The sequence below is a fragment of the Aulonocara stuartgranti genome (genome assembly GCF_965226115.1).
Source record: "Aulonocara stuartgranti genome assembly, chromosome: 20".
Lineage (NCBI taxonomy): Eukaryota > Metazoa > Chordata > Actinopteri > Cichliformes > Cichlidae > Aulonocara > Aulonocara stuartgranti.
This window is the reverse complement of record NC_138956.1, coordinates 12,199,997-12,225,121: the sequence shown is the minus strand read 5'-3', so window position 1 is coordinate 12,225,121 and position 25,125 is coordinate 12,199,997. Positions and strand designations below refer to the sequence as shown.

Sequence of the window (25,125 nt, the reverse complement as noted above, 5' to 3'; positions counted from 1 at the left end):
CTTTCAAAGACCATTGTGTTCAATAGATTTATTTTTTTTTATTTTTTTGGAAACAGAGGAGATTTCAAAGCCATATTAAATGGTGTGACATAAACACAAAAAGTTCTTACAGTGGTTGAATTCAGCTTGTGCCTCCTGTATCACATCTTTACTTCCTGGGTTTTTTTTTTTGGTTGTGTTACTGTATTTCAAGAAACTGAGGGTGAGTTCACAGTACTGGTAAGCGATTTTTTGTTCAGGAATTCTAACGACAGAGCAGGAGACGGGTTTAGCCAAGTGCGAACACAAACTGCCTGTAAATACTTTAATAAAATGATTTGGGAAAAAAAAATGTTTACGTTCAGTGCTTTGCATTGGAAAACACATTAAATTCATGGAAATAACTTGTTAAAAAAAAAACGCAGCTTAAATAAAAATAGTTTATTATTGAAGACTTTGCATTGTTGGTCAAGTTGGGGATGTAGTTTGGGCATCTGTGGCATAGTTTGGCTCAGATTACAGTCACGGAAGGCCAAGCAGATGCTAGCTACAGCACAGAACTGTATCTGTGGGGGTCAGAGTTTGATTGAGAGGCGGCCATGATGTAGAGTCTGACAGAAGAGAGTCCAGCTGTTTATACTGTTTCTTAGACGGACGCTTCCCTCGCAGCAGTCGAAGGCAGTTCAAAAGACCCAGGTCTATCAGCACCTGGGAGGAAAAAACATGGAAGTGGTAGAATAATTCAGGGAATCTGTTGATATACAGTACTGCACAACAGTACTGAGGCACCCCTATACTTTATATTTTGCTCAGAAAATGACAAATTATTACTATCTCAGGTCTGGGCTGGATTTCTGTTTATTTTATGTTCATCTAATATAAGTTACTTTTTAGACCCAGCACTTCTTTTATAATGGGAAGTGTGTTTGTTTGGGGGTTTTTTTGTTTTTTTTTTTAAAAAGCAAGTCTGTGTCCAAAGAAAATTTTGAAAGAACTTCAGAGTCTTGAACTATTGCTCAAGACCTACTTTGCAAAACAAGCCTGGCTCCTTGAAAGCAAAGTATAAGGAAATGAAGTGTGAAGACTTTTGCACAGTATCGTATCTCACTTAAAGCAATGAAAGCATCATTATTACTATTACCCCATTTAATTTGATCCCTCTGTCCCACTGCAGCCTCCGTTTAACAGTCTACAAGATGGTATCACAAACCTTGACACCGTGTGCCCTCTTGCTTCTTATTGTTCCCTCACTGTTAATTATTTTTATTTTTTTTAAGATGCTTATCTATTTTATTTAACAAATGTGGCCACAGTTGTTAAATAATGTTCTATCAGTTACATCAATTCGCTAAAGAAAAATCCCATCTTCTTTATTCAGGCCTTCAACACCTCTAGAGTGGACTATGTGTGGTTAGTCCAAAATGCTGCTGTGCATCTTTTAACAGGCATCAGAAAGCATGGTCACATCACTCCTTTGGTCAGCACTGCTGCTTTTAAAATGTGCTATAAAAAAAAAAAAGTCTACAGTAGGGCCTTATTCTAGCAAACATGTTCACTTTAGAATATTACGAGCTTTCTATCACAGCCACTTTAAAGATGTCTGATTTCGTTGATTTTGCTGTGTAGTTTAACAGACGGGGAATCTGGGAAGCTCCGTACAAATCACTCACCTCCACGACAAAACAAATGAGGAAGTTGAGAGCAGCCAGACTAACGAGCAGCAATTTAAAATTCATGTCAGAGATGTTGTACAGTTGAAGTAACCGGCTAAAGACAGCCCCAGGATACAACACCAGCCAGGTTGTCACACCAAACTGGACGAACAGCAGGATAAGGAAAACCACTGGGAAAAGGAGAGAAAAAAACACTTGTGACTCAACTGTCCTGCATCAGTGATAAGTTTCACTAATGTTGAACTCAGTATGACTTTCATGAATAGTTCTAAATTTGTCCAAATGTATCGCCCTCCCAAACTGAAATCATCCTCCTTTGGCATTTGAACATGTTCACTCACTGTTGTGGTAGAGGGGTTTCTTGTGGGGGTAGCTCTTGGTGACCACCACTGACATGATGATGTACTGGAAACCAGATATGTCAAACACACAGGTGTTTTCGAAGTTTGGCAGATTGGCTGTTCCGACCTCAGTCGCATTGAGAGGAATATACCTAAAAATGAAGGAAGAGACAAATAAGAGTTAAAGTGCAGAACACGTGGGATGCTCTTTTTCTAAATCTGCATCTGAACACACAGAAGTCAACGTAAACAGTTTTCTTGAGGGCAGTCTGATGAGAAATAAAAGCTATTTTGCTGACCACTCCTCTGAGGTTGTGATGAAGAGCGCAGCCAGCTGGCCCAGAGCAATCATGCAGGTGTGGATGAAGAGGCTGCCCAGTACAGGCAGGGCCAACAGACTAGCCGCGGGTCTGGAAGGGTACAGCTCTTCACTAGGGCCTCCTCTTCCCATCACAATGGCCAGCAGAGTCACCAGAAGAATGTCACAATACAGGAACTGCTGGTCTGCTACGCTCGTCTTCACCTGGACACACATCAAGAATGATTATTTAGGGGAGAAAAAAAAACAAAACAAACTTGTATGATTTAGGACTTTGTTTTGTTTTCATGCAGATCAAGTCAACCGGACTGTGGTTCTGTTTGGCATTTGGTGTTAAGAGACTGCACAGGTCACATTTTATGGGCTACCAAAGTGTTCAATATTAAGTGAAAGAACATTTTCCACATTTTAAAGTTGGAGCTCCACATACACATAGTCATTTCCATTTGCTTCTAAGAATAACAGTTAAAACTGCTTTTTTTGACGAGAGCTGAACAGAATGCAGTGTGCTTTCGCTCATGCCGTTTTATTAAAGTTTTTGGCCACATTCATTTCTCACTACCTGTAGACCAGGTTGTACTGTTTTGTTTTTTGTTTTTTTTGGGGGGGGGGGGTTTGACCCTTGGCAGCGAGAAGTCCAATCAAGCACTTGTGATAACTTGCAATGAATGTTTCACATCGCTGTGGAGGAACTTTGCTCAACTTTTCTTCGGAGAACTGCTTTCATTCAGCCAAAGCGGAGGGTTTTCCAGCATGAGTGACCTGGATGACCTTCAATGAGCTCTTGGAGTATTTTTGGTAGGCTTGCCACTGCAGGTCCACCACTGTTCCGAGTTTTCACCATTTGTGGATCATGTCTCTCTCTGTGGATCCCTGGAGTCCCAAACCATCAGATATTTAACCCTTTCCAGACTGATAGATGTTGATTAATTTGTTTTTAAGCTGCTTTTTGAGATCTTTTTGCCTGTTTCGCCTTGTCAAACAGGTCACGTTATTTCTTTATCCAACAGATCTGCTAGTAATCAGGCCTGGGTGTGAAACTGAACTCATCGTTAAAAAAAAAAATGCATCTAATCACATTAATTCATAATTAATATAGAGGGTGGGATGAAGAGGGGGTAATAACCATTTCCCACAGGGCCAGGTAGGTCTGGATAGCCGGATAGCTTTTGGCTATCCAGACCTACCAAAATGCAGGTATCATTACACCTGTTTTGTGTTATCTTTGTCTTTGCTTATCTGAAACATGTGTAACGTTTATTATGAGTTATTTATACACATATTTTCATACATTTTTAGTTTATTTCAGTCATTTTATCCATAAAATGTATGTTTTGGTTTATTTCTACAATGGATGAAAAGCTGGCAATAAATTGCAGCTTCATGTTTAAGGTGATCTACGGGGACAAAGCAGAGAAAGATGAGGGAGTTGTGATCTGCTGATACTCACCGTGTAGAGGATGATGACGGAGCAGAACTGAATGAGGCTGTAGAGGGCCATGTATCTAAAGAGACTGAAGGAGGTGACCAGAGAACATCGTCCCTCTCTGAATGGAAAAAGAGTAGGACGGGGGAAAAAAAAGGACAGATCTTTTTCTTTTTGCAGACACAAATGAGAAGTTTGGTTGGTTTTCAAAAAGACTTCCCCCATCTGCTTTGTGTTTTCTAGGCTTTTAATCTCAGTCTTTACCTGATAAGCAGGGGCACACAGCTGATGTTTTCAGTTTTGGAAGTAAAAGGTGAGGCAACTGAAGCCTCAGCTTCGGAAAGAGAAACCCCGACATCAGCAGCTCTTAGTGCCCCGCAGTCATTGGCCCCGTCTCCACACATCCCCACTCGGTAGCTTCAGAAACAGTAGCAGTATTTCACAGTTAATGTTATAAAAATGATTCCCTTTCATTATATTTCTACTCTGTTTTATTTCCCATTTGTTCTCCTTATGTGTCAACTCCTTTCTAGTTTGTGTATGCTGCAGAAACTGTACTCACTTCAGTTTTTGCAGCTCCTTCACTAGCTGGGTTTTCTGGTCAGGGGCCATGCGTGCAAATATCGTGGCTCTCATCAAAACCTGCAGTGACAGCAGGTTAAAGTCATTAGCGTGCAAGTGCGGTGCACTGTCAAAGTATTCCTGTTTACACAGTTTCCATTACCTTCGGCAGATACTCAGGGAAGTGGTCACAGAGGACAGCAAAGGACTTGCCATTGATAGCCAAGTGATAGACAACACCACCCTGATACAAACCCTGAGAGAGGAGGAGAGACATCAGTAACAGTAACTCGAATGAATCCTGCCAGTTGAAAAAAAAGTAGGCCATAGCTGGACTTGTTATGCATACAACTGTCATAGAAACAGAAAGCATTCAAGCTGTTTAGAAATGTGTTGACATGAGAGAGAGATGAAGATCATACCATTTCATTTGCCTTCAAAGCTGCACAAATTTGCTTCCATTAAAAATGAACTATAACCAGGCAACAATATGAGTCCTCGACTTTACTTGAGCACTGAGGTCATTTACTTCCATGTTTGCAGGCCACAGGCACAAACACAGAAACCAGGCGTGACATCAGTGAGCAACACTTCAACCGGAACTCTTTCACAACGTAGCCGTTTCATAATTTCATAGCTGCTAGTATGACTGTAACAAACATTTTAGCAACAGAGTACAATCCAGAGTGGAGTGTCCCATTTAAGCAAGACCAACCTGAGTGATGACCTCTACTGAACTTTGGCCAGAAAGAGCCGCTTCCTCCTCCAGGCTGAACCTCAGGGTGGGCATGGACTGGGCAGTGTGGGGGGTTGCAGTGATGAATATCACCTTCTCGTCAGATCCCACCATCCCACAGGTTTTTGCTACATTAACTGCTGTTAGAACATTGTCCCCTATGGTTAAAAAGACACACAAGATGGGACAAAAAGACTTTTAAAAAACCCATCTGTGTCGATTCCTGCAACTTACTATCTTATAACAAGAAATATTATAAGTTGCACGGTCAGTGATGAATACAAAAACATTCCTCACCAGTGACCATAATGCTGCGAACGTTCGCCTTTCTCAGGATGTTGATAACTTTGGCACTCTCAGGCTTTACCAAGTTCTTCATCATCAGCAAACCCAGAAAGTGCATGTCTTTCTCTACTTCCCCTCTGTGGACAAACAGCTTGATCAGCAAACATATTAAACTATTATAGATCATTTTTTTAAAAATGGATAAGTTTTTGTGCCACAATTAAGCCAGAAATATAGACTATGTTCTTACCGCTCAATGGTGCTTAAGTTAGAGTTCACATTTAATGGCTTGTAGGCGACTGCGAGAACCCTGAGGCCTTCACTGGAGAAGCTGTGCAGTTTGCTGGAGAACTGTGCTGGAACTGGAAATGCAAACATTCCATTTTGGACAAATGTCATAAAATAGGAAAACGTACTGCAAAAAAACAAAACGTGAGTAAATGTCACTAAAGCTATAGTTATGATTTGTGTCAATTTTGAACCTGTTTGAGTCTGGCAGAGGCTCGCCACCATCTCTGGAGATCCTTTGATGAAAGCAAGAGCTGAGCGCCCCCCGTGGGTCACTGTCACCACACTCATCCTCTGCAGGGCTGAGGAGAAGGGAAACCTTTGTACAATTGCCATCGCCTCATCCGTGGACTGAGAGCAAAATGAAAGAATAAATGAAGACTTTCGGCAAGTTCTTGATCTTTCCAAATGGCAGACAAAGCAGACAAAAAAAAAATTACGCTGCTTAAGCTTACGCGTTTTCATTTATCCACCTGCCCTGGCTACATCTGCTTACCAACTGTCTTGCATTAGAAAAGAGGCACAAACCAAGTACATCTTTCATTATCAGCAGCCGAAACACAGGAGCAACTATTTGAAAAACAACCGCTGCCCATATAACAACTTTACAGTCAGTAAGCATTCGCTTTAATAAATCCTACTGATCAACCTGTATCAGTGATAACAGGGATACTCACTGCTCCATAAGCTTGTTGATCTGGTGGTCTCATTACTGCCAAAACTTTGTGGCCTCCAAACTCTGCATTTAGCACACTGCCATCTCCATCTGGCTCTTGAAGAGTCTGCAAAATCAGAAAAAAAATGAACTCCAATTCCCATTAATGTTTTCAGATTGTGAAACTGAAAGAGCCTCCAAGCATACATTTTCATCAATTATTTAAAAAAAATCCAAATTTTTAAATGAGATGCATGCGAGCTCAAGCACTTTGAAATAAGTAACACGGTAACATACCCAACCAGTGGACTCGACCATCTTAAGCTCCAAAGGGTCTCCGAGGAGCTGGCCACGCAGCAGCGCAACAGTGTGACAGCAAGCCAAGCCAGACCTCAGGTGCCCCGGAGGCAAAAGCCTGGGCTCAGGCACCAGCTCTGAAAAACCGGCAGGCCCCGCCTCCAACACTCCCCACACATCCAGACCCTCCTCTGTCAATGTTCCTGTCTAAGAAAACAGATGTACAAAGCACCAGCAACATGTAAAGTAGCTGTGGTTCATCTCTATGTACACAGCACACTTCTAGCAACACTCTCCCTCCTCACCTTGTCAAAGCAGAAGAGTGAGACCTTGCCACAGATGTTGATGCGCGGTGGACTGATGCAGAAGATGCCACGTTGCTTCAACCTTCGCTGAGCGTAGATTGTGCCAGTAGTGATGGCAGCAGGCAGAGCGGGAGGCACCGCAATGGTTACAATATCCAGACTCCTAATAACCAGCTCTGCCCAGGTCACCTGGATACACATCCAACCACATGTCAGTGATAGTATTTTACTATGCGAGCAAAACATGCAGTCACTAGAGATGCCACTTACATTTGATCTATAGAGGACCACAAAAATGTAAATGGTTCCAATGAGAGCTGCAGCAGTGAGATGGGGAATATTGGAAAAACTTGTTATTGGGTCAAAAGGCTTCATGTCTCAATGATAACCAGGTTGCTGTTAAAGCTCTTACCAACTGAAGCCAGGATGAGCAGGAACTTGACGGCATCTCGGTAAAAGCGGAAGTCGATTGGCTGAGGATATAAAATGGAGCTGACCAGGTCACCTTTGGCTGTGAAAAACCCTGTGGATAATCCACATACAAACAGAAGTGGTTTCACTTGGTGTATAAACAGTTTAAGTGCCAAAATATATTGAATGTATAATTATTTGCAACTGTAAACCCTTTTATATTTTCTTTATACTCATGTTTATTAATCACTTCAGGAAAATCTGATCCGTCTTGCCTCAGTGAAAAATATTTCTGCATGGAGTCAAAGCATCACAGGGTCCCTTCAACTTGCAAAATAAACTCTAAAAGAACGAGTCACATCATCGGTTTCTCTACTCACCGGTGCTTGTAACAACAGCAACAGCCCCACCGCCTCCTGGTCTTCCTCCCTTTGCCTGAATGAGCTGCGTACCGGAGAACAGGGTGTGTCTGCGCTCAGTGTCTGAGCTGTACTTCCTATCACTAACCTGCAGTGGAGTCTTGAGCACGGGGACACTTTCGCCTGGACACAGATGACAAGAGCAGATTACTGCACACATTCCTCAAAAGTCAGGCTATAATAAGAATTAGTAACACACCTTTATGACCAAGCGCCACGACCATTAGTTGGTCAAATAATAAAAATGTGTCTGAAGCAAGTTATGTACCCTCTTTTGGACAGACTCCTACACTAAACATTCATTGAATAACTAGCACTGACATGTAAAGTAGTTTGGAAGTGAAGAAAATCCCTTCTGATGGCCAATTTATTGCTTTAGTTACACTCAAGGTTGTGAAATGTGACTTGACTCTAGCCTTGATAACACTTTTAAATTAGTCTTGTGGGCACGACGAGCAAATAACATGACGACTGAGGAGCACAGCCAATCGATTTTGTTTTTCCACACATTAACTCCAGATGCGGAGAATCGGGTCAGGACCTGGTTATGATAGTTACATAGGGACATTGTTAGAAACTGTCGTCTCTCAAAAAGCAGGAAATTGTCTGCCTCACATTTATTCTCACTACTGGAACGACTCAGTTTGGTTTAGGCCAGGGTGCTACCTGGTTAGAACACACTGAAGGCATGATGCAAGATCTACGAATTCATCCGACTATTACCCGTTTTAAAACATCATATGGGCCACAGAGCTATCATACACTACACAGACTGGCAAATAAAATGTCCAAACATTTGCTCTCACGTGCACATCTGCAGGATGTCTTAGAAAAGTTCAAAATGGCTGTTTGAAAATGTCTTTAGGTGCTGTTAAGGTCAATTAATTACCTGTGAGCATGCTCTCATTGACAAGACACTCCCCAGCCAGCAGGGCAGCATCGCAGGGCAGCAGCATACCTTCCTGAGGGATGATCAAACAGTCGCCGGGGACCAATTCCACTGAACTCACACACTCCTCCTCTGAGAAAACACACAGTCCAGTACAGATGTCTATGCGAAGGCTTCTGGAGTGACTGGTCAGAATCAAAAACCTACTGAACATGATAATTTCACACTTCCTTTGCAAATGTTTGTCCTCGTGACCAGTCCTGCACTAATGTGCTTAATGTAGTACTTTTCTCTGTTTCTGCATGTGTAACCTTATAGGCAATGTGGAACCAAATTATATTTTCTCACTCTCTCTTTTTTTGTTACATTTCTATAGCTGCTGGATATTTTTGCAAACTAGTTAAACAAACAAAAAGCTCAGCTGGTTTTTGCCTCAAGGGAACAGCTTAAAGTTTCCCTGGGGAGTTTTTCTGTTTGCACTCAGCGATGCTTAGTAGAACATGTTTGTATATGAGATAGAATAACAAAGTTACACAACTACAGCCGGTAAAGCACATTGTCAAGGTCCTTGTCCACGTAGGTGCATAAAGAGAGGACCATAAAGGGAGGACAAGCATGTGCCAGTTAAACCGTTTAACAAATTACTTGTACACTGTAACTGGTCCAAATGATCAGACCTGACATTCTGTTTTAACAGGGTGCATCTGTGGTTTAAGAGTTAGCAACTGTTACCGACACAAATGAGTTTCATTTAGTTTGAACACTATTTTTTTATCTCATCAGCAAATCGAAGTGTTTTTAACTGATAAACATGCTCCTCTCAGTGACTGTCTTGGCTTTAACAATTAAAACTTTTTAATATTATTTATTATTTATTGAGCATATCGACTGCTCTTCCATCTTCACATGAATTACATTAGTGGACTCCTGTCAAAGTTATTTTAAGTATCAATCAGTTAAACATTCCACAAATAATTGTGTTTCTGGAAAAAAAGTAAATTCATATTATAAAACATCTGCTTAAAAAAACAAACAAACAAAAATACCCCTCACCTCCCGACTTTCTGCGAATAGTGACGGTTGTGATTAGCTGGGCCATGTTGCGAAGCGTGATGCTTTGCTGGTCACAAAAACATAAATACCATTATTCTCTCGTTTCTGTGCTTAAACACAGTCAGTTACAATTCCAGTGTGTTTCTGATAACAGGCTCACCTTCCGGGTCTCATAAAGTGAGATACCGATGGAGATGACAGAGATAATAAATATACATATGGCATAAATATAATACTGATCAACCGTCCAGAGGATGATGCTGAACATCTGGAACACATAGAATGGGTTGAGGATCTACAGAAACAAAAAAAGAGTGAAAAAAATATGTTAAAAAATATATATAACTGGATGCATCATGTGAGCTTTTTAAATAAATTATTACATCAAATATTTAAAAGCCAAATGAAAAAGAAATCGGTATGAAGGTAATCATGTATCCCACCTCCTCAAACAGCAGCTTTGGGTAAGGCTTCACAGGCACATCAATAAGATTTGTTCCATATATGGTTCTCCTGAAAGAAATCGTGCATTTGATTATTCAGCATGGTCCTCTGAGATTAGGGAATGTGTTGTGTCCATGTGTTTCCTACCTAAAGCTCTGCTCCAAGGGACTCAGTCCCTTTTGGGAGCCATGCAGGTTATTGCAGGTCCAGTCCTCATTGAGGACACTATAAAAACAAATTAATCCACTTTTTTTTTCCACAACACAACGAGTGCATTAGACTATTAAAAGAGTGAGTTTTGGGGGTATGTTCTTCTTTTTATTTAAGACACACAAACTCATGAGTCTAGTTTAGTTGAATCCCACTGCATTATAGTTTTTTCCGTACCTAACGCGACAGAACGCGCCTTTCCTATCCACCCAGACATAACGCAGTCCTTCAAACAGGTAGTACCGCAGCAGTGTTTTCTGCAACACAAAGCTGTCAGATCTTGGAGAAGTACCGTTCAGGACAAAAGGTTCTGCTGAAACATCTGCTTTACCTCCTCTTTGTACAGCTGAACTGTATCTCTGGATTCGGTATCCTCTGACTGTCCAAGCAACTCCAAACTGGAAAGAAACAACCAAGTTAGATTAGTTTTGTTTAACAGTTCTCTTAGATATATGTACACAGTTGAAAGGCTTAGGGTGTTGTGTGAATATATAGACAAGTAGTTCACCTTCCCTCCTCCATCTCCTCTGTAAGGACCTCCACCACATGCTGCTGGCCAAAACTGTCCTGAAGGAAAAGGTTACACAAATTCACCAGTTAGAGTTGGAAACTGGACACTTTCTTAAAGCAAGACAGGAAGTATCTAACAGAAAACTGCCATTCAATCTAGGTGATCAGAACATCACAAAATAAAGTAAAGTAATAACTGTTCAGGTTAGTGTAAGCAGGAGTATTTCACTAAAAAGTTCCAGTACTTCAGTGATTCACCCACCTGCTGTTCAAACCTTCTGTTTACATTTGGCAGCCAATCTGAAGACAGTTGGCGTAAAAGGAAGCTGGTCTTAATGAGAGAGGAGCTAAAAAAGCTTGTTTCAAACTGTGAATGCAGGACACCAGGAATACAAAGCTGGAGATGACGCCCTATTTAAAACTTTGGAATGGAACTATCATTGCATATATTAGCGAGCATATATTTTTTTTTAAAGTTACGTAAAGTTACGCTAGTATGCTGGATGCCCTTCCTGACGCAACCCCAAAAGGATTTTTGTTTCTTCCTGGAATCTTTTGTTGGAGAATGTGTAAACAACTATACATAATACATATACTAATACTCTATGACCAAGCCAGTTTTTGCAATAAGAAGCCTAGATTAAGTCCTGCAAGGACAATGTGGAACAAAGTGATAGGCAGTGATAATAATGCCAGCCATCAGGTTGAGTTTACTTCAGCATAGGAACTGTTTGATTATCTCACTCTGAGAAGCAGAATATCCGCCAAAGCCGGAGGGCAGGACCTGCAGCGGGCAAAGACACCAAACCGTGGGCGCCAGTGAAACACAAGCAGGAGGAGCCCTAAGGACAGCAGGGCAGCCAGTCGACACAACCACACCCGCCAGCGCACCCACTTATACCCCTGAACATCCTGGTGGGAGAGAGAACCAAACAGGATTTCAGGTTCAAAATCAGACTCATTTTCACATCCACACAGCGGTTCATTTCCATAAATCTAGTCAACTTATCATTGGTGGCATTGCATGTTAAAAAGCCACTGTAGGAAGCCAGATTGTGTCTTGTATTGTCTTTGGAAGTGATACTAAAAACCACAAATGATAGAAGTTATTTATAACAAGGCCACAGAGACCAACGCAAGTTCTGCATCTACAGGTGACAGGTGCTGGGCACAACATCAAGTCATCAGTTTCTGCACTTTCACTTATACAGCATTTGATTTTCCCAGTTTAACCTTTTCTTTTCTATATCTATCTAACTCACAGCTAGATAACAAACAACACACACCACAACAGGAATCAGAAACACTGAGTAGGTTCTTACCATGTGTGTGTCAGGACTCAGTAGGGGGTCTCGAGGACTGGGTGAGGGGAGTCCGCTCTGCGGCTCCACCACACTACCTACAGAACAGGATATGCAGGGTGAATGGTGCGTCTGTTAAAACATTAACATGAACCAAGCAGCATAAAACACACACACACACACGCGCGCGCGCCTTCAAAGTCAATATTGACAAAACGCAGTGCAAAGCTTGTGTCCGGTCCATGCCGCAAACTTGAAGACTTTCTTTAATGTGAGACATCCTGAGCAGGAATTCAGATACAAATATTAAAAAATGTTTTGCCTCTGCAATGTAGTCTAAACTGAACAGGGAGAGCTCTCCAGTCCAGGACAGTGCGGGTAAAAACATCTCACAGTTGTTCATCTGTGTACTTCTAAATAAGTAAGATCACAATGTATATGATTTTTAGGAGATTCAAGAGTCACCATAAACTCTAATAAAGTCAATCCGCGCATCTCATTAAGCTGGAAACACTTTGAGGTTTTACGAAAACATTAACTTTACAGCGCGAAAGAGGTGAAAAGCTCGCTATAAACTCATACCGATAACAGCGAAAATCAAAACAAAAGCACAATAAACGACGCTATTTTCAGAACAGACTTCCGCTTCCAAACAGCTGGCTCGTATCGAAAAGAAAACCACATTCCTTTAATTTGAAAACACAATTTAGGAATAGACTGACCTTACCGTCAAAGCGCGATTAAAATTAAGCCTTTTCCCGAAAGTTACGGATCAGACCACCTTGCAGTGGTGCTTCGGCTCCCTGTAGCCTGCACTGATCCGGGCTCTTCATGCTTACGAGTCTAACCGGCTTCTGAAACAAACCCGTCACACGAAACGTCACCCGGAAAACTGCAGACAGGACGTTCATTTTTATTTATTTTAATCTAGTTGTTTTTTTTTAATCATATCTGAGACTACGCATGCGGACAAATGGACAGGACAGTTACATTAAAAAATGTACTGGGGAAAGGGGAATCTTATCTTATTATTATAAAGGTAGCTAACAGCCAGAGTGCAACCCGTGAGGTAACCATGGGAACGGCACAGTAATTAAATCGCACCTGAGCACAGTATGAGGGCCATTCAATACCTCACAGCTGTTTTCTGGCACAGACATTACACTGCTGCTTTCCCTTGTTTGAAAACTAAAAGAACGAGTTAATCTGGTTCATACCCGCGCGCGCGCGCACACACACACACACACACACACAGCAACAGTTAGAGACAACAACACAATTACGTTTCTGTGCTTGTTTGCGCCACCAGCTATCTTAAAATACACTGGATGTTGCTGCAACACTGTGGACAGTGCTAGCTGAGAAACAGTGATTGCTCTCTGCCTTTCTTATCGTGTGCTTTGCTAAGATAAAAGACAAAGTGGAGATAGCAGAGGGCTAATCTGCGCCTTTCCCAGATCACCTACCCATCTAGTTTATGTCCCAGTACACCTTAGCTACATTTAACTACATTTCAACAGATAACAAAAGAGAGAAACTCTACGGAGGTAAAAATCAACATTTTTAAGGGGAAAAATGCCTTTTACAGCCAAATGTTTTAACTGGTTTATATCAAACTTCTGTCTTTCTATTAAAATTATAATTAAACTGAAGACAGTGCTTTGTCAAAATAATTTTCAACATGACTCCTGACTACCAGGGTTTGCTTCTAGAAAGACTTACAGTTGCTTACCTCATTTCATTTCAAGACCAAGATGATATTGATTGGAAAAACAAGAAACACACGCACATATCAAGTTATCATTAAGACAATGTATTGTGCATGATACCATAACTGCTGCATGTTCATAATAAGAATATGATGTACGACACACGCATGTACACACGCACACTACCCTGACCACAAGAAACAACCGAGTCATCTGTTCTGCCATGCCTGTACTGCAGTCATGTGGAGGATTATCCAAGTTGGGCAATTTGACCAAATCACATGCTCACTTTGGTCAAACTAGGCCATACTCAACCAAAAGAAGCCTGTAAAGTATCAGCTATTCATTCACCACAGTGGGCCTTGATTTTGAAGTCATTCACCACGGTTTTCTGTGTACCTAACTATTTGGAATGGCTCATTTAACGACATGTTGCTACTCACCAGCTTCTACCAATTTTCTTTGTAAAAATCAGTGCTTGATTTCATCCGGTTAAGAGTCACCAACTCATTCAAATATGTCACCCATGTAAGGTGTCATCTCTTTACAAAACTTAAGAAAGCCCAGACTTTCAATTTCACGATAATACAGAACTTACACAGAGTAAAATTTCTGCAGTGTCTCAAAAAGGAAATGCCCTGTGTGCAAAAAAAAAAAAAAGACTAGACAGACACAAGACAGTCATCTGAGCTGAGGATGCAAAAACAAATCCTTGAAATTAAATAACCCAATACTTTTCTGCCGGGACCAAGAGTCCGTACACCCAAAGGATAACCTTGCCATCCTGATATGGCCAGTAAATTCCTTTGTTACATCTTAGCAACTTAGAAACAGTTTTAGCAACAACAGCAGTGAAATTTACTGACTCGGAGCCCAAACAATACTTTATGAAACTGCAAAAGGGCACACAAACTGAAAGGTGCTAGTATCTGCAGCTGCAGCAGATACAACAGCAATACCATAAGTAACAGTAAATTGAGGAAACAGTAGTTTCTGTAGTGCTTTTGTAAGTAGCAAAAGTAGGGCAATGGTGAAGTCTTTAGATTGCCATGGTCTAAAGGGATAAGCATTAATTCATCTCCAGGGTATTATGTTATTGGCTGAAATTTCACAAGAACTTGACCGAAAAATCAGTGGCAGCAGGTCTTATAGAGTGAATGTTGTCAGTAAGTATGGAGGAGGTGAGAAGAGAGGTAAACAATGAGTGTCTACAGGGTGAGGCTTCTGTTATGGTTGGGTCTGCATTTCATCTAGTGGTGTTGGGATCTTGTCAAAACTGATAGAATTATAAATGGAGCAAAGTACCATCAGATTTTGACCTGCCATACAATGCATAGAATTGAAAATGTCTGATTGGCAATGGGTTTATGGCAATGGCAAGTGCAGTAAAAGCACACATTTATAGAAAAACACAGAGTAGAACACTATCAGTCATGAACTGGACTGTCCCCAGAGCCCAGACCTGAACATTATCAAAGCAATGTAGGATCATCTAAACGGAAAACAGAACAAAAAGCAGCCAACATCCAAAGAAGAGCTTTGAATGTTCTTCAAGAAGCCTGGAGAACTATTCTTGAAGACTACTTAAAGACATTTTTATGAAAGATGCCTAACAGAGTTCAGACTGTGCTGAAGAATAAAGGTTACTTCCTAGCTTGCTAGAACTGTAAAAACTAGGTTGCTGCCTTATATACTGTATTTTCATTTACGTTTGCACATTTTTCGATAAATCGCTGCACCTTTTTCCCATTTTTCTACAAAAATATAAAGAAATGAAAGGTGGTTCGCTTCACATTAGAGTTGAATTTCCAGTAATTCTGGATGCTTATCTTTATTAGCAGCCCTTTGTCCTTTGTTGACACTATACTGACATAGTACACAGTCGATCAAATGAAAAAAATAAGAAAGTGGGACCTTAGTACGCAAGCTGACAGAAGATGACCGTTAGTTTTTGCCATCAGTGGCCAACATTTATCCGTATCTAGCCGGCGAGATAACAGAGTTGTGGCTAACAGTTAGCAAACACAGTGTGTATGTTTGCAGGAAACATTCCCTTTAAAGCATCCGCACTTACCGCTCCCGTTCATCCCGTCGTCAGATCCCGCATACCTCTCATACCATCATAATGTTAATGACAAACAGTTTCCTGCTCCCGGTCATAAAAGCTTCTTTCAAACCATGCAGCGACCTAAACTACAATGACACATGTCTACGGATAGCCTCCTCGTCCAAAATTGTGACGACGCAGAAATAGCATTAAGTTAAAGAGCGTGGTACGCGAAGCGGTGATGTTTACTGCTGGTTTGGTAAGGACCACAAATATCTGCTCATTTCTTTCACGTGGCGCCTTTTTCCAAATAAAGCCGTCATGATATGCGTGAACAGTTGTTGTTTTAGGTGCAGTTCATGTGGATCACGCATATCATGACAAAAACAACACGTCATGATTACATGTCCCTAGAATGAAAATTGGCATCCAACAAATTAACTTTGGCCTTACACAAAAGAAAAGTTTACATTTTTATTAAATGGCCAAAAATAAATAAAATGCTATGACCTAATATTGGAAAACCCGTTTAATTAAATATAAATACCAACCAATCGTATTCAGCCATCGCCAAGAGTAGAGGCGGGTGGATCCAAGGGCGTAGATTTTGTTTTGGCATTGGTGGGGACGGATGATTCAACCACCGAACCACCTTTTTGTCTTTGCTTCTTGATAAAAAAAGGGAGAATATATACTTGCCTACATATGCTATTCTACATGCTTTTAAACCATTTAAAATTGCAATTCATAGTTTTATATGTTAATTATATAATGTTAAATTACTATTAAATGTATTTTACTTCAGCCATATTCCATATAAATCAGGTATCATACAAAAATAAAAAATAGCTTCAAATACAGTCATGACAATAAAAGAATATGACTTTAAGGACTTAACAACATTACTTCAGTTATATTACACCAACATCTCTTATATACATTAGCACTAAGGGAACACTGAATGACCTGGTGGGTTTTGTCCATAAAACTACTCATCTAAAATTACCACAAAGTAAAAGATTTCTCAGCAAAATTATGCAACATTTTAGGCACACTATAAAAACATTACTGATGAGTCACTCATCAGTAATGTTTGTTGGGTGAGTGCATTTTTAAAACAATTTCTGCAAACTGCACTACAAGGTGGAATATTTGCAAAATCATGGCTACTTCATGATATATTGTCTCAAAATTAACCCTATGAATATCTCAGTACCATTAGGATGAAATTTTAAGGTTAGACGTATAATTTTAACAGCCTCTGTAAACTAATATCCTGGCTTGCTCGAGGCTGCCGTTTTCTCTGACAGTTTCAATCAAAATTAGAAATGCTGCTCTGAGACTGAGATAACTAATAGTGCTGCCTGTTGTGCAGTTAGTTTCCAAAACACGTTATTCATGGTTACAATTTTAGACTGATGTGGGCCAAAGCCTAGCATAGCCTGTAACGTTATTATGACGGACACATTTTATGAGTGAACTTGACTTTAAGTGACTTACAGGTTTCTTTGAAAAATACTTTCTTATATCCAGGTTCTTCCTTTGCGCTGCCATCCTCCTCTCCTCCTTGCAGCGCAGGCTTGGCGCTGCTAAAACTAAACAGAGTTTTTCTGTACTCGAAGAGATCAAATTATTGGTGGGGAAAATTCAATAATTGCTGGATATTGGTGGGGACATGTCCCTTCCGTCCATGCCAAATCTACGCCCTTGGGTGGATCAATCCAAATATCGATACCGACGCTCTTATTGGTATAGATACCAGCGCGAAAGGACCAATACTTTGTTTCTATCCAAGTTAAATAAATTAATAATAAATTAATAAATGTGTTAAATAAATTATTTACTTGCCAATGAAATCATATACTTGAAACATGAGCTACTAAAAATATTTGAATCTTTTTGCATTGACTGTCATCTCTATTTTATTTATAGCCTACAACACATTAAAACAAGAGAAGCTGACCTAAAGTTGGTTAGAGACAGGCACATTTCAGGTCTTCAAAAAAACACATTTTCAACATACATGCAAAACTGAAAGGTGTGAATTACTGTATTAACTAATTATTATGGGAGGTAAAAAAAAAAATCTGTTTTAGTGGTCATTAGAATGTGTCTAAAATCTGCAAACTCATGACACACTGCTCTTTCTGGCATAGCTGGTATCTAATACCAATAAGAGCGTCGGTACCTTTAAAGATTAAAAGTATTGGTACTGGTATCGACAATATTGGCCCTGTATTTACTTAGTGTTGGATCAATACCAGAATGTGCAGTATGACAGAGCACCACCACAAAGGCTGGTATGGAGACAGTGTGTAAATGGCTTTAGCATAACATGGGTGTAATATTACCTGGTAACATTTTACCACTACTCATTCTGCTAAGAATATTTATGGTCGAAAAAAAAGTTCTCGTTTACACAGTGAAATCGGCTTACTACAGACCAATAACACATGCAGCCCCGTAGCTGTTGGGCAGCTTGTAGGTGTAGGACATCAAAATTTAGAATTCGGGTAGCGCTTGTTGTCATTATGACAACAGGTGCAGATTTTTCACCATAGGTTATTTCTTCCTCTTTGCCATGAGCAGAAAATTATGTCACTGTGACAAAACATTTGATATGTTTTCATCTCATTATCCTTCCCTAGGAATGCAAGTTACAAAGGTGATCAGCATACGAGCATGGTCTCCATATCAAGCTTTACTCGAGTTTAATGATTATGCATATAAATATTAACAAGCTGATACAATTTCAAGCAAATGTAGTACAGCATGCAAAAAGCAGAACTGTAGTCCAACATGTCGCAACACTTGTACGGCATTTCTAGCGTCCTTTTCTCAGAATTTCCATCTTCCTGTTCACTTAAACACACTTGGACTCATTCAAACACATAAGACACTCATCAAGAGCACAAAATGTACAGTTCTAAGCAAGGTTTACAGCTGGCCTCCTAAGTTTGAGGTATTCTCAGTGGATCTTGAGCCAGTTTCATATTCACACGCTCATGAAGCTGCTGCTTTCTTCTCTTTGTAAGTCGCCATCATTTTCTTGATCTCCGCGATGGCCTTTCCCGGGTTGAGTCCCTGTAGAGAAGTGAGTCAGACAGAGTGAGAAACTGAAAGTCTTAACTGTGAGGAAGTGTGTGTTTGGTCACATTGGAGCACCTTGGGACAAGTCTTAGTGCAGTTCATGATAGTGTGGCAGCGGTACAGCGAGAAGGGGTCCTGAAGTTTAGACAGGCGCTCCTCTGTGAATTCATCACGGGAGTCAATCATCCACCGGTACGCCTGTGGGATAAAGACACCAAATTCAGTATCAATGGCATCTCCACCAGCAGTTAAAAAAAAAAAAAAAAGAGCTATCTCCCTAACATTATAATAATAATATAATATATTACCTACCTGCATGAGGACAGCAGGTCCAAGATATTTGTCTCCATTCCACCAGTAGCTGGGACAGCTGGTGCTGCAGCAGGCACAGAGGATGCACTCGTACAGGCCATCCTGTTATGTTAGACAGTCAAATACCAGCTTATTCTGCCTGTTTAATCAAATTAGCAACAGCTCCTAAAACGTTGCTACCAAATTAATTATTTATTTTAATGGTTAAACCAGAGGTGTCAAGCATGACGCCTGGGGGCCAGAATCGGCCCAGTGTGAAGAAAGACAGAAATTTGGACTTTTAACTGCATTTCTCAGGTTTTACAGCTTCTCCTAATGACAAAAGGTTCCCCCATGACATCTCACAATACAGCAAAGTAATTACATTATAGATTTCTGTAATTTTACACATTTACTTCTTACAATTTAAGCCAAAAGAGTCAGGCTGACAGATTTCTTTCAATTTACTACAGCAGCATTTCTTCATCATGTAGAAAAACCAAGGCACACTGTTGAAATGAAGCTTCTTCATCTTATAATAAGATATCCCATTGATTAAATCTGTAGTTAAACTTCTGAAGACTGACAGAAAGTGGAGTTTCACTGGTCTGGCCTACATATAAAAGTTGGCTGTATGTGGTCAGCAGTGTAAAATAAGTTTGACATCTCTGGGTTACGCGATCAGTTCTCAGCGTGTTATACAGTACTGACACATGGCTTCAATGTTGCTTGTGTTAACCATGTGAATCACGTAGAGATTAAAAGAATAAGTTTTTTTCTTTTTCTACCAGCTTCTGTCTGTCCTCCACTGACTGGAAATACTGCTCCTTCCCCTCCTGAGATTCATCTTTCTTTTTCAAGTAGGGCTCGATGGATTTGTACTGCGCGTAGAAGTTGCTCATATCCTGGTGGTAATAAGGAGAGACACATGATGAATGTAATAAACTGTAATATACTTTCTTCCACGTCGCTTGTTTTTAAACTTAGATGGGTTCTCTCGACTAGCAGTACTTACAGGCACCAGATCTTTGACGACATACATGTGTGGAAGCGGGTAGATTTTGGTGGGTTTGCTAGTGTTGGCGTCAATCTTGTTAAGGCACGCCAGAGTGTTTCCTCCATTTATATTCATGGCACATGAGCCGCAGATACCTGAAGATATTTGAGATATTCACAGACAGTCAGTCTGAAACCAAGTCACTGATTTCTTTCATTCAGAAATTGTTCACATTATTATGTGCAAACAGAATCCAAATGGCCTCTCTTACCCTCACGGCAGGAACGTCTGAATGTGAGCGTGGGGTCTATTTCATTCTTGATCTTAATGAGGGCATCCAGAACCATCGGCCCACAGCTGTAATAATGAGGACACGTCAGTAGATTAGACAATGGCATAAAACGTGCAGTAAAAAGTAAACATACTGCTCAGCAGCCTTCTGTTCAATGACCAGTTCATGACTTACGTGTTGAGATCGATTTCATACGTCTGCATTCGTGGTTTGTCTCCAGACTTGTCGGGGTCCCAGCGGTAAACCTGGAACTTTTTGATCCTGCGTTCAGGAGCCGGAGCAGCTGCAGTCTGAGCATGGCGCACCATCTGTACCACAGATAGTAAACAAACAATCCCAAATGAACTGAACTGAACATTACCAAGGTATCTGAATAAGAACAGTACAACAGTACAGTCCGATTAAAAACATTAGATATGTACAAAGGGACGCCTCATGATGTGACATTCCTGTTGGTGGTGCCATGTAAAACTAATCTGGGAGTATCCTGGAATACAAGAGTCTATCTAGTACGAGTGCTAATGCATTCCCTCGTATGAACAACAGCAACAAGGGCATTTAATTTACAGTTATAATGACAGACAATACACTTAGATGCCCTCAGATCAGTCTTTGTCGCGTTGTGTATTTACACAACACAGTTACTTACTGTACGCTCCTTTTGTGTAAGATAGTATGGAGTCTCCCCCTAGTGGAGGCCTGAAAGAACTGAACTGAAAGCGTTACATCACCTTGCGGACTTTGGTTATCTAACTGACTCTTCCAGGACAATAAAATATCAATTTAATGCATTAATAGCTGATATATTTATTAGAAGTTATGAAGTGTATAACCTATGTGCACTACCACTCAACAAAGAGGTCTTTACGAGGAGAAAAAGTTATCCGACAGTTTTCGCTTGACAGCTGACTCTGTCAAGTACTGTCAGATTTACACATAGGCATAGGATACAAAAAGGCCTATGCTACACATAGGCATAAACACTTTGTGATAATATCCTGTAGCCTAGCAAAAAAGTAAACAGTGCACGAACCAACAAAAAAGCCATTAATAGTTACGTCAGTGAAGCCTTCAAATACCGAATTAGATGTTTTTTGTTGGGGTTTTTTTTTTCTACTTACCACCATCACACTAGAATTCCTAAAAGCCAAAACATTTCTACTCAGACACGCCACCGACATGTTTCTGCCTGGATATTTCTGACAGCCACAATAGTCTCGGTCACTTTATGTGAACTGCTGCTGCTGTCTGTGCTCCTGATGTAAGCCGAGACCACGCCCCCTACGTGCTTGACGCAGGGAACGTCTTTTTTGTTGCCTTCACGTCCCCTCTTTCTTTAAATTCGTCAAGCATATTAGTCTGCTCTAAAGCTCGTGCAGAATTACGTGAAGCATGAAACGAGAACATTTTAACATTTAAACAATCATGTATGAAACTCTGCTTAATCACTTAGCTGGGCCGTAGGGGTAGGTTTAATCATTACTCATTCATATTTTTCCGACAGCACCTGAAAGTAGCATATGTATGAGACTTTCACAACTCTCATTGTCGGGTCAGTTACATACTTTAAAATGCAAGGTTGTTGTTTGGAGTAATTTATCTTAGGTTATGGTTGTAATCAGTTCTCTTTGTCCCAAAACCCTAATCATTGCTATATGAGGAAATTAATACTATTTATCTATCTATAAAGACACCATATTTTAAGATATTTTCAAAATTTAAGTTAATCCGAAATGTTTTACGTTCTTTTACATGGTTTATTTTCGTAATACAGAGCAGAGTCACCAGAACGTCACTCCAACATGCTGGTTGCAGTTTCATGAAGCATCTCAAGGAACACCCTGCCTGTCCACCAGTGTTGGTCAAGTTACTTGAAAAAAGTAATCAGTAACTAATCACCGATTACTTCCCCCAAAAATGGAAAAGTCTCTTTTTAAAACTTGTTTTATTAGTTTTAATATTTTAACTGTATGCATCAAGCAAAAATTAAATTAAATGCAACATTCACTGACTGGAAGAAATTTGTTTAACATTTAAACCTATTTTCTGCACATTCCAGCACATAAAATAAAATATTTTTTCTGTGTTTACACTCACTCTTTCAAATAGATGCAAGTAAAACACAGCAGAAAATAAATAAAATCAAAGACTAGTGGTCCTGTTGCTCTATTTTCACCTGTAAAGCAGGAGTTGGGTAGGCGGAGGTTTGCCCTGGTGCAGGTGAGCCGCAGCGGTCAGTTGAAGAATCCGCGAGTTTCTCTGTGAATTTACCATTACGTTGTAGCGCACTCTGCGCTTGCTTGAAAGTTTAGGGGGTTTTTCGCTGTAAAAAGAAGTTTTCTTCCCACGCAGTGAGCAGCGGACGCTAATGTTTTTGTCACTTTTTATGGAATCAAACTCAAAGTAAGGTCAGTACTTCCACGCTTTAAACGCTGCACGCTCATACTCTCTCTGCACTCGATATATTATCCATTGTTTATCTGCACACGTCTGTTGTCACAAATGTTGCACTCGCTTACGTCACTGTCATGAGACATCCTCGCAAAAAAAATCAACACAGTAGTGCAGCGTTCCTACGGGAAAGTAACGGTAATCTAATTACCGTTTTTGCAATAGTAATCCCTTACTTTACTCGTTACTTGAAAAAAGTAATCGGATTACAGTAACGCTTTACAAGTAACGCGTTACTGCCCATCTTTGCTGACTGACAGGGGTCAAGATGACAGCATCTTCTTTTCAAACCCCTAATTCTGAAATTGCTGGGATGCTGTGTAAAATGTAAATAAAAACAGAGTGCAATGATTCACAAATCTCATAAACCCATATTTTATTTACAGTAAAACTGAGAAAACAGAGAAGATGTACAATTTTAGCTCATCCTAAATTTGATAGCAGCAAACAGATTTAAAGTTAGGACAGGAGGGCCATGTTTACCACTGTGTATTATCTCCTTTCCTTATAGTTTGTAAATGTTTGGGAATGGGGGAGACCAGTTGAACTGCTGGAATTCTAGGAGAGGAATGTTGTCTCATTCTTGTCTGATGTAGGATTTAACCAGGCCAGTTTAGCACCCAGACTCTTATACTATGAACACGTGCACTGTGTGGTTTGGCTTGTTGAAATATGCAAGGCCTTCCCTGTGGATGGGAGTAAATTTTGGCCTAAAGCCTTTCAGCACTGATGGCACCTTTCCAGATGTGCCCATGAGAATAGAACAGTTTTCCACTTTACCTTAAACCATATTAAATGAGTCTTAATTCAGAGAACACAGCAGCATTTCTATATCATTTTCACATATGGCTTCTTCTTTGCATGATTGCAGCTTTAACCTGCACTTGTTGATGAAGTGAACTGTGCCTATGCAGGGATTTGCATGAAATAGTCACGACTGTGCTGCCGCAGTGCTGCCTGAAGACGTTCAAAGATCACAGACATCTAATATTGATTTTCACACTTGTCCCTTGTTCAGAGTGTCATGAATCACTGCGTGCAGGCAAGAGATTGGACCCAAAATACAGGACTCGCAACACGTGAATCAACTCAAAAAGGCAGTTTATTGTAGACTCAGGAAAATGATACAACTAATGATGAACTAAACTAGACTGGGAAAATATAACCTAAAGTTTCACAGAGAGGCACACAAAGGCTCACACAGCATGAGGGATAACATGTGTATTTATGCTGACATAAATACACAGAAGGTAACGAGGGAAGTGGAAGCACACGGAGAACACAGCTGAGGACAATTACACATGACAGAGTGGGAAGGACACAAACTGAAAATGCTGATGCCAAGATGCGGACCTTAGACATAACACAGAAAGTACACAGAGATAGCCAAGAGAGGCAGAGAGAGAGAGAACACGCAAGGTGTGGAAGCAAAGCACAATAACTCAAATCACTATATCCACAGTCACACAGAGGGAGACACAGAGGACAACACAGGGGGGGGAAATCTAATAAGCAATACTGAACAGAAAACCTAGGGATCTTAAGAATACAAATGAACTTAATACAGAATGTCAAAACTCAAAACATCAGGTCAGAAGTCCTGGGACCATGACACCCAGAGAGTTCTCCAGATTATAGAAGATAAGATCTTTTGATGATACCATGTACTGTAGAAGACGAGATACTCACCATTTCCACAATTTTACATTGAGGAACATTATTCTGAAATTTTTCCACAATTTATAGACCCAGTTTTTCTGCTGACTAATGAACTTCTGCCCATCTTCAATCCTCAGAAACTCTGCAGCTCTAATATGTTCTTTACACCCAATGGTGTAACTGATCTGTTGGCAATTAACCTACTTAGTTGCAAAACTGAACTTCAGCTGTTTCTTTTTAGTGCTTCTTACTTTTCCAGCCTTTTGTTGTCCATGTACCAATATTAAAGAGAAAATGTACGTCTGTTGCTGAGCTGAGCTGATATTTTTAACACGTCTCTGTTTAAACAGTTGGTGTGTTTTCTGTGTGCTGTTTTTACCTCTGTGCTAAAACCAGATCAGTGTTTGGGTGTAACTTCAAGTGCATGAAAAATTTACGATGTTAAATTCGGGAGGAATCCATAAGTGTCTCCAGCTTGCAACAAAAG

The 25,125-nt window shown here is 40.3% G+C and overlaps 2 protein-coding genes across 4 annotated transcripts; both read right to left on the bottom strand.

Annotated features, from left to right (window-relative positions):
* Positions 1-126: 126 nt before the first annotated feature.
* Positions 127-16,185, bottom strand: atp13a2 (ATPase cation transporting 13A2). 3 transcript variants are annotated; one of them, XM_082517764.1, is made up of 29 exons: positions 15,886-16,185; positions 12,124-12,200; positions 11,546-11,713; positions 10,800-10,858; positions 10,623-10,689; positions 10,469-10,548; positions 10,229-10,306; positions 10,081-10,150; positions 9,798-9,932; positions 9,638-9,704; positions 8,585-8,716; positions 7,657-7,818; positions 7,278-7,388; positions 7,136-7,182; positions 6,866-7,054; positions 6,561-6,767; positions 6,286-6,390; positions 5,803-5,959; positions 5,571-5,682; positions 5,333-5,457; positions 5,015-5,193; positions 4,463-4,555; positions 4,301-4,380; positions 4,003-4,155; positions 3,763-3,859; positions 2,293-2,516; positions 1,994-2,145; positions 1,650-1,822; positions 127-687 (listed from the first exon to the last, which is right to left on the bottom strand). In XM_082517764.1, the coding sequence occupies exons 1-29, from the start codon at positions 15,896-15,898 to the stop codon at positions 523-525; spliced, it is 3,477 nt and encodes a 1,158-aa protein (XP_082373890.1). In that variant the 5' UTR covers positions 15,899-16,185; the 3' UTR covers positions 127-522. The 3 variants fall into 3 exon arrangements, with proteins under 3 accessions (XP_082373890.1, XP_082373892.1, XP_082373891.1); XM_082517766.1 differs by lacking the exon at positions 15,886-16,185 and adding an exon at positions 12,825-13,173; XM_082517765.1 differs by lacking the exon at positions 15,886-16,185 and adding an exon at positions 12,830-13,173.
* A 2,355-nt stretch (positions 16,186-18,540) lies between these two features.
* Positions 18,541-21,815, bottom strand: LOC309696817 (succinate dehydrogenase [ubiquinone] iron-sulfur subunit, mitochondrial-like). The gene is made up of 8 exons (XM_082518252.1): positions 21,650-21,815; positions 20,703-20,836; positions 20,508-20,593; positions 20,255-20,391; positions 20,028-20,144; positions 19,261-19,362; positions 19,024-19,146; positions 18,541-18,942 (listed from the first exon to the last, which is right to left on the bottom strand). The coding sequence occupies exons 1-8, from the start codon at positions 21,707-21,709 to the stop codon at positions 18,862-18,864; spliced, it is 840 nt and encodes a 279-aa protein (XP_082374378.1). The 5' UTR covers positions 21,710-21,815; the 3' UTR covers positions 18,541-18,861.
* Positions 21,816-25,125: the final 3,310 nt, after the last annotated feature.